We start from the raw sequence: 12,052 nt of genomic DNA, 5'->3' as shown, positions 1-12,052 counted from the left end.
CCGTCGCTAAACTGTTTAGCGACGAATTGAGGTCGTCGCTAATCCACAGATTTCTTGTAGTAATACCCTGTCTACTCGAAACCCCAACGGGCTTAGGTCCCGGATCAGGTTTGAGTCTCACCTAGTTCATCCAGAACTCCCAACGGGTTTGTGTCCTGGATGGGTCAAGCTTTGACCCGGTCTACTCAAAATTGCAACCTGCCCAAGTCACAGACTGGGTCCGACCGAGTCTGAGTTAGACCTGATCCACCACCCCCAACGAGTCCAGGAATGCTCTTCCCAAAATATAGCCGGTTGGAGATATCAAATATATGTTGTTATCCATCCCGCACGAGTTTTGATTTTAACCTTCATCCTCGTTTCATGTCCTCCATCCCTATTCAAACGAGGCGCATGGTGGGCGGGGGCTTATTTTCCTCCTGTCCACTGCCATCTCTAAGGCAAACAATGTAGTTTGGTATTTTACCCTCATAGAAAAGCACATCCGAATGCAAATACCGGTAGATGTCGGATTTTAAGCTGTTTCATTCCATTGGGTCGGCCTTGATAATGCCTAGATCAGGCCTGTAGACATCCAAGGGTTTCTCATGATCCAATTAGGGATGCAAACGCTCGGATCCAGAACAGCTCCTAAATCCGACCCATTCGGACTGATTTGACTCGGACCTGTCCCAATCCGAGCCTAGTCTTCCACGAACGGAGTCGATCAGAATTGGCAAATCTTGTCTCCCCATCTTCACGTGGCATCCGTGGAGCCGTACATCTCCTGATCTCATTGTTGATCGGATTCAAATTTCAGATGGCCCTTAAATCTGTACAGAAACAAATAAACAAAAGAGTAAATGTGCGGTGCAGATGTCCGCACAAGATCCACAGTGCCTAACAGCATATTTGCACCATGGATTCAACGGCCTAGATTGGATGGGCACAACTTCCCAGACGCTGACAAACTTCAAAGCCCGTCAGACTGACCCTGTCTTCAACTCACACCTCCCAAAACGAGGTCTCTCTGTCTCTCTCTCTTAAATATACACCCGTTCCGAGTATATCGCAGATATGGGTTATTTGAAAATATCGGATTTTTATCTTGGTGTTAAGGTCATGAATACGTAAAAGCATTTTTGTGGTATTTTTTATATTATTATATTTTGTGGGAAAATGTTGACTACCCTTTTGGATTTCAAAACTGCATATTTGAATACTTCCTAGTGTAGAGTTTTTTCCTTTTTGCATATTTGATCAAGTTTGGTTGAGTTTTGGGATCGTGTTTTTTAAATGGGTATGTCATATTCTTCGAGAGTCTACTGTATATTCAATTTTTAATTTTCAAAAAGAGAACGGCATCATGGTTGAACAACACATAGACGGACCCACGATTTTTTATAACCGTTGATGTCTTAGATGAACGGCATCTAGAGTTTTCGAAATGAACGGCTGAAAACATAGGTCAGTCATAGTATCATGGATGCCGTTCATCGAAGTGATGAATGGCATGATGGCGACCTTTTGACGGGTTACCTTCAGAGGTCGCTCTCACCTGATCCACAATGAATCCCCTCTGCTAAAAACAAGAGAGCTCACCTCTCTCTCTCTCTGTGAAAATAAAGAGAGATCTCTCCTTCCCCAAAAGAGATCAGCTCTCTCTCACACATGAACATGGCGATGGGGGACATAGAGCTGGAGGAGTACTGCCCACCATCGCACAGGGCTCCCTTCTCCACGGGCGCCGGCGCCTCCGCCTCGAAGGAGTCAACCCTGCAGGCGCTCAACGCCATCATCCAGCTCCACTTCGACAAGACCCTGGAGAAGAAGCGGGCGGTGGACCTGCAGAAGAAGCAGCTGTGGCGACTCTTCCAGCTCTTCTTCATCTTCCTCGCCGTCCTCCTCTCGGGCATCGCCCAGTCGTCCCGTCTCCGTTGCCGCCACATCTGGGCTCCCGTCGGCCTCCTCTCCCTCTGCCACCTCCTCTTCTACGTTTCCGTCGCCCAGACCCTCCGCTGCATCAACGGCTTCAAGTACCAGCGCAGGTGCCACAAGCTCACCCTCGGAATCGCCACCCAGAAGCTGAGGCTGCTGCAGAGGAGGGACGATGGGGGGGAGGAGTGTGAGGAGGAGGAGCTGGCCGTTCATTACCAGGAGCCTCCCGAGAGCTACATGGCCAAGTTCAAGAGGAACTGGGCACTCTACTTTGGGCTGTTGGTCTTCATGTATGGCTTCATGGTCTCTGCCACGGTCAGTTTGGTGTGTTTCTAGTTTTAGCCTTCTATCTTACTAGTAGTAGTCTATACATTGATACTGGAGAGAGAGAGAGAGTGGGGGGGGGGGGGAATGGAAGGCTGGGATGTAGTCTCTCTCTCTCTCAAGAGTGAAAAAGCTGGGTTGTAGAAAGAAAGAGGGCACTCGTAGATGATGAGACTAACAAAGGGAGGTCTCTCTAGAGTTTAGAGAATGAAAATGCTGGGTTGTAGAAAGAGAAAGGGGTAGATGATGAGGCTGACAAAATCTCTCTCTCTCTCTCTCTTTTGATAGGCAAAAAAAAAAACTAAACAATTGATTCTTCTTTTCTGCGGTTTCTTCAAATTCAGTCACTCATTTCCTTTATCGTTTTCATCAGCAGTGTGTATAAGCTTTCGTTATTCTACTTGTTCTTTCAACTGAAATTTGATTTCAGTCTCATCTATACATCCATCGTTTTACGAAAGGCCAACCATGTGGATGTGCGATGCAGTACTAATTTTATGTTAAAAAGAAAATGGGGAAGCATTTCTTTGGTCATGTACCCCATGGCTCAGCCCACTCTAATCTGTTCCAAGGCCTGGTTTCTCTCAACTAAGCTTTCACGCTGCCACTTCTCTCCCACCATGGGTGAAACAAACACCCAATACTTTTTCCAGGGAAAAAGTTCATTTTGGCTCAAGTGGGCCCAGCATTTCTCACTTTCCTTCCTTCTAAGGCTGGTAAACGAGCCGAAGAGAGGGTGTTCAAGGTTGGTTCATTTCTTACATCTAGCTGAACTGAGCTTTGAGCTCATGAAGAATCGGAGCTAAACGATCCAAGCACGAGCAAACTCATTTACAATTTTTTTTTTTTAAGTTTAAAACAATAAAACTTAGACCTTAAACCTACTAAGCTACATAAATAACTGTTTCTTACTTATAAGCAATAGGATTTGGACTTTGAACTTATAGTTTGTAGGTCAAACACTTTGACCATCTTTATTTTATAATTTAAAACATATGTAAAATATATTGATTATTAATAAATCAGCCTATTCGAGCAGGAGACTAACAGTGGTTGTTCATGTTTGAGCATGGGCCGATCCACAAGTGGTTCATCTCATTTCCCAGCCCTACTTGTTTCTTTTGAAAATCCTTTCACACCTTCCTCTTATGAAAGGTAAATATGAAAGGGCATATTCTCTTTCACAGGAATGAAATGGATGGGACCTAAATAGCGTTATATATAACTTATCATATGAAATTTTTGTTGGGGTTGTCTGGGATCGCCTTCCCTTAATGGTGGTGGCCCTGCACTGAGACAGAGAAAACACAACAAAGCAAACACTGTGTTAAAACAACAAATCAACAGGGGAAGCCATAAAAGTGCTTTTGCTGGTGGTGGAGGTCGGCTGGAGCAGAGGTTGATGAAAGCAAGGAGTGGTTTCTCCTCAGCCGGACTGCGGCCCTCCACAAGTGCAGGCTGCCGGATGCAATCGGTGATCATGACTGATTCCTGTGATCGGATGGAAATACTTTGAATGGAGAGGTAATGCTCTAAACCCTCTCTCGTATTTCCCTGTATATGAAAATTTAATTTTTTTACTCTGTATTTGCCGATTATCAGGGGGTCGCTTATGATACTCCTTTTTAGGCACAAAGTGAGAACAATTTGTGCAACTGTTCTCCCTGATTCTGTGTGGGTTTAACGAAAGAAACACCTTCCGTGGGGGAGCGTTATCCACATCGTGAGTAACCACTACCAACGTGGTGGTTTATTCCAACATTCTTCTACTTGTTCCGACGATAAACCCTTAACCAGAAAAACCTTATAGAAATAACTTGATGAATAGAATGACCTTTTTATTCTATTCTATAGGTCCTTAGTTGAATCTCTAATCCTTATAAGATTAACAATAAAAAAATAATGAGAATCATGAACTGAAAGCAATCACTTTATTTATATGCATATGTCAAAAAAAAGTTTAACAAGCTCATTCTCATTACATGTTCGGAATATAATCCCGGTACTAGTCCTTTAGTAAGAGGATCAACGATCATCTCTTTGGTACCAATATTAACAATATGCACTAAATGATTCTTCGTCCTTTTTTTAATAATAAAATACTTCAATTTCATATGCTTACATGACGTATTTTTGTTGTTGTTCGAAAAGGACACCGCAACTTCATTATCACAGTAGACCTTCAATGACTTCCCAATGAAATCAATCACCCTTAACTGTGATATAAATTTTTTTAACCATATAGCCTGCGAGGTAGTCTCGTACAATCCTATGAATTCTGCCTCCATGGTGTGAGCAACAGTGGTCGTCTGTTTCCCACTCCTTCAAGAGATCACGCCCCAGCAAGTAAGAAGACGTACTCAGTAGCAAACTTTCTACTATCAAGGCATCCTCCTAGGTTCGCATCTGAGTAGCCAATGACCTCGAGGTGATCAACTTTATGACACATCAATATATAGTCTTTTGTCCCTTGTAAGTACTGCAAGACTTTCTTGGCAACCTTCCAATAAGGTATACCTAGGTTAGACTGAAATCTGCCAAGCACCCCTATTGCAAAAGAATTATCTGGTCGAGAATATGTCTGTGTGTATTGCAAGCTGCCAACAACTGATGCATATGGATAAGCACTCATCTGTGCTTTGTCAATATCGTCTTGTGGACAATCCTTTGGCTCAGCTTGTCACCTTTTGATATGGGTGTTGAACTAGAAGAACAATTCTTCATCTCATATTACTTTAACACCTTATCTATATAGGATCTCTGGGAGAGGCCTAGAAAACCTTTTGCTCTGTCTCGACGGATCTCAATGGCAAGAACATAAGCAGCCTCACCCATATCTTTCATATCAAAATGTGTTGCAAGAAACTATTTTGTCTCTGAAAGCAACTTTATATCGTTGGTTGCAAGTAAAATGTCATCCACATACAACATCAATATAATGAACTTACTCTAACTTTTCTTAAGGTATATACATTGATCAATAATATTTTCTGTAAAACCTGAAAGTCACAATGACTTGAGAAATTTAATATACCATTGTCGAAAGGCCTATTTAAATTCATATATTAATTTGTTGAGCTTACAAACCAGACGATCATTTTCAGAGAAATCGAGAGGTTGATTCATATATATCTCTTCATTCAGATCCCTGTTGAGAAACACTGTTTTCACATCTATCTGGTATAGCTCTAAGTCATAATGAGCTACGAGGGCCAAAATTATCCTTATTGACTCTTTAGTTGAGATAGGTGAAAATGTCTCATTATAGTCAATGCCTTCATCTGGGTGAATCCTTTAGCAACCAATCTTGCTTTATGTCTCTCTATGTTATATTTGGAGTCCTTTTTGGTCTTAAAGACCCATTTACACCCTACGGGCTTCACTCCCTTAGATAACTCAACAAGATCCTATACTTGATTTTTTGCCATAGAGTCTAACTTTCTATTCTTTCATGGCTTCTATCTAGTGTGTAAATTGTTTGTTTTCCACAGCTTCCATAAAAGTCAACAGGTCATCATCCATATGTATGAAATCACCCAGCTTCTGAAGGCACACCACATAATCAGGATGTATGGTAGATCTCTTAATCCTTGTGGATCTCCAAACAGGTCGTTCTTCAAGTTCAAATTGAACTTGATCATCCTGTTTATGTTGTTTCGCATTGTCCATAATAGGTTTACTTTGGATTTGTGCATTAACAACCGAATGATCAACCACATCATCATTAGAAATAATAATGCAATATCTTTCAGTGTTTTCATTAACATGTGACAAAATTGGATCATGTACTTTTTCAAAACCAAGGTTTTGAAGTGCACTTAATCCTACTAAACCTATAAGGAATTTTGCCTTATCTGTTGCAACAATCTACGGTGAGTGAGATGAGCAATAAAACATGTACTCTTTTGATCTTTCTAGATAACCAATTAAATATCCACTGGTTGTTCTTGGATCAAAGGCTTTAATGTGAGGGTTATACAACTTAGCCTCTGCAAGACATCCCATATGTGCATATAAGACAGATTGTTTTCTACCTGTCCATAACTCGTAAGAAGTTTTAAGTACAAATTTTGTAGGCACTTTATTCAAAATATGCACAACAATCCTTAAAGCTTCACCCCACAAATTCATGAAAAGTGTTGAATATTTTAGCATAGCTCTGACCATTTCTTTAAGCGTACAATTTCTTCTTTCAGCTACACCATTCTGATGGGCACTACCATACATGGTATATTGAGACACAATGCCTTTCTCTTTGAGAAATCGCGTTAATGGGCATTCCCTTAGCCTCATCTTAGTAAACCTACCATAATATTTACCACCTTTATCAGACCTGACTATTTTAATAACTTTATCGGTTTGTTTCTCTACTTTTTTCTTAAATTCCTTAAACATCTGAAAAATATCAGATTTTTCAAAAATCAAGTAGAGATACATATACCGTGAATAATCATCAATAAAGGTGATAAAATATTTTTCACATGTTTAACACGGGGTAAAAGGTCCACATACATCTGTGTAAATATCTCTAATATCTCATTACTGTGTTTGACACCCTCTTTATATGTGTTTGTATGCTTAGCCTTTATGCAATCAATACATGAGTCATTATCGGTAAAATCTAGAGATTTCAAGATCCCTTTATTTATGAGTCTCTTTTCAAAGATATGACCCAATCTTCGATACCAAAGCATGTAAGATTTATCATTTATCAAGCTACGTTTATTTTCAACCAATGTGTATTTATAAGTTAGGGACTCATGAGTTTGGATCTTCACGTTCAATCTATACAAATCATCATAAACTGATGCAGAACCAATTTCAATTGAATTTCTATAAATGAACAAGTTAGAATTTACAAATTTAAAACGATATCCAAATTTATCCAATTTCAAAATTGAAATTAAGTTTTTACTATATGATAAAATATAAAAGATATCATGAAGATCTAAAACTACGCCTGTATCTAGAGTAATCTTGTAGATTATAACACCCTTTACATGTGAACGCATCTTGTTTCCCGAATAGATGCTCTTCTCATGCATTGTTGGTTCCTTTCTGCTCATGAGCAACTGTAGACAGTTGAAAATATGAACAGTAGCGTCAGAATCAATCCACCAGCTATTTTTAGAAATTTGTAATAAATTACATTCATGAGAAACAAACAATAAATTACCTCTTTTTTTCAACCACTTTTTGTACTTTATGCAATTTGTCTTCTTGTGTGCATTCTTCTTGCAAAAGAAGCACTTTATGGGGGCAGAGTCGGATTGCTTGTCTTTGGATGATTTATCCCCAGTTGGCTCATTCTTAGTATTTCTTTTAAATACATTCTTCTTTGGTCATACTTTGGTTGCATGAGAAGTCATATGTGCACTCTGTACTTTCTCCCCTTTCAACCTCTCTTGTAAGAGATTTTGAAAGATTTGTATTCCAAGGGTAAGGATCCATATAATTTCCTTCTACTTAAAATACATAAAAACATTCCGGTCAAGTTGAATATTCTGCAAAAATCGTAACTCAAACCCGATCTGCATTTTTGTTAAGGGTGGCACACAAAACTCGGACTTGGATACCCATACAAACCCAACCCATGAACAGCCCGAATTTAAGAGACCAGTCCACATGAGTTTCGAAACTACCCAAAAGAATCTGACATTTTAGACAGGTTTTCTCTCTAGAGAGAGAGAGGTAAGCTACCAGAGGTCCCTCTGATGTTGTTCATCTTTGAGATGAATAGAATCGACACCACCATGGATCGACTATCTGCTTCCTAGATGGGTCTCTAAAAAAAATTCACAGCCATTGGTGCTCTGGACGATGGCCATCCAGAGAAAACACAATCGATGGCTGAAAATACAGCAGAACACTATACTCGTTCATTGCATGGATGAACAGTAGCAGAGGCACCACTGACAGCTTACTATCAAAGGTGCCTCTGTCGTCATCCGTGTTGAGAAATTCAGTTTTGATGTCACATAATATGATACACTGTCTTATTTGATTTTGTATGATATGATAATATGTTCTCTTGAAATAATGTTATATTATGACTGAATATGTTTTGCCTTAAATCTAACGAGTATTTGATGCAAGGATATCTCACCCAATAAGGATGGAGACTTTCTGTTCAAGTACAACTATGGTGCAATCATACTCCTTGAAGAAAAAGCTTGATGAGTCATGCTTTCCTAAAGCTCAAATGAAGAAATCGGCTACCTCAAGATGAAGATTTTTTTTCTCTTTAAAGTCATATGTAACAGAACCTTCAGGAACTTGCATTTTGCATATTACATACTCATTCATACATACTATATCATAAAAGTATACGATAGTTTCAAAAAGCTTCTTTTTTGAAAACCAATAAGTGTACCTTCTTACAACCTTTTATGAAAAAGATATTTTGTCATATAATAATTGTACCTTCTTACAACCTTTTATGAAAAAGATATTTTGTCATATAATAATTGTACCTTCTTACAACCTTTTATGAAAAAGATATTTTGTCATATAATAATTGTACCTTCTTACAACCTTTTATGAAAAAGACATTTTGTCATTGTACCTTACAAGACAACATGAAAAAGGAATGTAGGAAAAAGACAAAAACATAAAATCGACTACATAAGAAAAATAAATTAAAATTTTTAAGGACTCTAGTTACCTTTTTCTCATAACCATAGAATGTCGACTTACTTGAAGTCATCATTCTCTCTACAAAGCATTAAATGCCTTCTGTAACAAATCCCTTCTAAATATCCTTCCCAAAGAATGTCGACCTTCTTTTTGGGTCCTCATTCTCTCTGGAGACTTTAAAATACACTACATAAAGAATACACTTGACATGACTATGTACAAATAAATATCTCAAAGCACTCATAGTACTTACACTCATTTAAAGTAAAGAAGTACTAATGTACCTCAAATCATTAATTAGAATAAAGACAAAACTATAACCCAACGTTCAAATGTACTATTGTAAGAAATAGACTTTCTTACATAAAATATATATTACCTAAAACACTACAACGACTAGTGTACCCTCTATTTTACTCTTCTGGAAAAAGGCATTCTCGATCTTCTCTAAAAGATATTTTTGAAAAGACATAACATTTCATATTTCAAAAAGTTACAATTTCAAAATGTAACGACTACTTTTTATAAGCTATATAAACACACACACATAAACTATTCAAACAAGAGGAATGAAATAGACGTGTGAGCTTACAAAGAGAAAAATATTCTATTCGTGATTTGAAAAGAGAGCCTTGAAAAAGAAAGAGAAAAAGAAAAAGAAAGAAAAGAGAAAAAGTCAAGACCAGCTCTTTGACAAAGAGTATCCTCTGAGTGACAAACAGAACATTCTTAGAATCCTTCATTCGTGCATTCATATCATTCTGAAGGTTCTATAGGAAGTATTGTAACTCTGTTTATTCACTGTACTCCTTCTTTGTTTAAAGAAGTAGACCTCTGTGAAAGAGGGTGTTGCCCTTCTCTGTTGAGAGAAGAAGACCTCTTGGGAAAAGGGTGTTGCCCTTCTCTGTTGAGAGAAGAAGACCTCTTGGGAAGAGGGTGTTGTACTATTTATCCGGTAACTCGGATGTTATAGTGGAATCTCAAGTGGTTTGCTTGGGGACTGGATGTAGGTCTGGATATTGACCGAACCAGTATAACTTTTGTGTTTTATGTGTTGTGCCTTATTGCTTAATTATTTTATTTTATCGATCATAATCATATTTCACTATTCACCCCCCCTCTAGTGGAATTTCATTTGGTATCAGAGCATGTTTGCTGGTTTCGACGTAACAAGTCTTCCAGCATAAATGGCATCTACCTCTTATGCTCGTGATATTAAAGGTCAACACGCATCTCGTCCTCCCTTCTTCAATGGCTCCAACTATGGATATTGGAAGTGCAGAATGACTATCTTTCTCAAATCCATAGACTTTGCTGTATGGAAAATTGTTGAGCATCCATACACATCTCCATCCGCAGACTATAACTTATGGTCTGATGAAGAAAGAAAATGGCAAACTTAAATGCAAAGGCTATGAATGCCTTATATTGTGCCATTGATCAAAATGAATTCAACAGAATATCTATATGTGAATCTGCATATGACATTTGGCATTCTTTGGAGGTGATTCATGAAGGAACCAACAAAGTTAAAGAAGCCAAAATATCATCTCTTGTTAGAAAATATGAGTTGTTCAAAATGAATAAAGATGAACCCATCACAGAGATGTTTACCAGATTCACCAACATCGCCAACGATCTGAAATCTCTGGGTGTAACATATTCCCAGACTGAAAAGGTGAAGAAAATCTTGAGATCTCTCACAACTGATTGGGAGAGAAAGACCACTGCTATTGAAGAAGCTCAAGATTTATCTAAGCTTACATTGGACGACTTAATAGGCAATCTTATGGCCTATGAAGTCCACATGAAAGAAAGAAGGGAAGAAGAGCAACCAGTAAAGAAAACTCTAGCTTTCCCAGCCCTATCTGAGAATGAAGACTCAGATAAAGAATCAGAAATTGCGCTACTTACCAGAAAATTCCAGCGCTTCATGAGAAGGAACCGGCTTCCAAACAGGCACAAGGAAAGAAAAGATCTTAAAGAAGATCCCATGTGCTTTCAGTGTAATAAGCCAGGGCACTTAAAACGTGACTGTCCCCTTCTCAAAAGAAAGTCCAAGACTGAGGAACCAAAGAAGAGGTTCTTCAAGAAAAAGGCTCTGCATGCTCAATGGGATGATTTAGAACCATCCACTAGTGAAGAGTCAAGTGATGATGAAGCCGAAACTGCAAATATGTGCTTCATGGCAAACGAAAGTTCGGTAAGTGAAATCTCTGATTTTTCCTTTGAAGAACTTCTAGATGCTTTTCAAGAACTATTTGAAGAATCTAGAAAATTGAGTTTCAAAAATAAAGCTTTAAAATCTGAAAATTTAGAGCTTTCTCAAGAGAATGAAAAACTCAGCAGTGAAAATTCTGAGTTGAAAAAGAAAAATCTTTTGCTTATATCTGAAATTTCTTCTACTAGCTCCAAAACTAAAGATATGCAAGTAGAAATTTCAGAGCTAAAAAGTAAAACTGAGAACCTCATGAAAACGGTTTTCAAATTTACTAAAGGTAAAGAGAACTTGGATAAACTCTTATTCTCTCAGAAGGTCTCCTTTTACAAGAATGGGATTGGCTATTCTCATTTCAAAAAACCTTCTTGTATAAATCAAAAGACCACATTTGTGAAAAGTTCATCTGAACCAAATAAGGAGTATTATATTGATAATCTTTTTAACTCCTCTAAAGAGATAGACAAACCCAAATCCAAATGGATATGGGTTCCAAAGTCTAACAAAAAAGGACCCGATTGGGTACCAAAAAGAAGATTTACTTAATGTTTTGCAGGCTCCAAAGAAGAACAGATGGATACTAGATAGTGGATGTTCAAAGCACATGACAGGACATCCAGACCTTTTTGCTGTTCTTCATCATAAAGAAGGAGGGACCGTCACCTTTGGAGATAACAACAAAGGTTTGATAATTGGTATTGGAAATATTGGTAACATAGACAAACCTCTTATCAAAGACGTTCTCCTTGTTAAAGGCTTAAAACATAACCTACTAAGTATTAGTCAAATGTGTGACACAGGTTATAATGTTAGCTTTAATCATGATGCATGCCTCATAGCTGACACAAATGAAAACATCATCTTAAAAGGTATAAGAAAGAATAATATATACGAACTATACCTAGAAAACATCACAGAACATTGTCTTATAGCTAATAATGACACTCAACATCTATG

The 12,052-nt window shown here is 38.2% G+C and overlaps 1 protein-coding gene across 1 annotated transcript; it reads left to right on the top strand.

The window, feature by feature from the left end:
• Window positions 1-392: 392 nt before the first annotated feature.
• Window positions 393-2,293, top strand: LOC149848621 (uncharacterized). The gene has a single exon (XM_090011948.1). It carries the CDS (start codon window positions 1,651-1,653, stop codon window positions 2,251-2,253), a length of 603 nt encoding a protein of 200 aa, XP_089868074.1. The 5' UTR covers window positions 393-1,650; the 3' UTR covers window positions 2,254-2,293.
• The last annotated feature ends 9,759 nt before the right edge of the window (window positions 2,294-12,052 follow it).

This window comes from Nuphar pumila, chromosome 1, assembly GCF_984573655.1.
Source record: "Nuphar pumila chromosome 1, dmNupPumi1.hap1.1, whole genome shotgun sequence".
Taxonomy (NCBI): Eukaryota; Viridiplantae; Streptophyta; class Magnoliopsida; order Nymphaeales; family Nymphaeaceae; genus Nuphar; species Nuphar pumila.
This window is presented reverse-complemented; position numbering and strand designations above follow the sequence as displayed.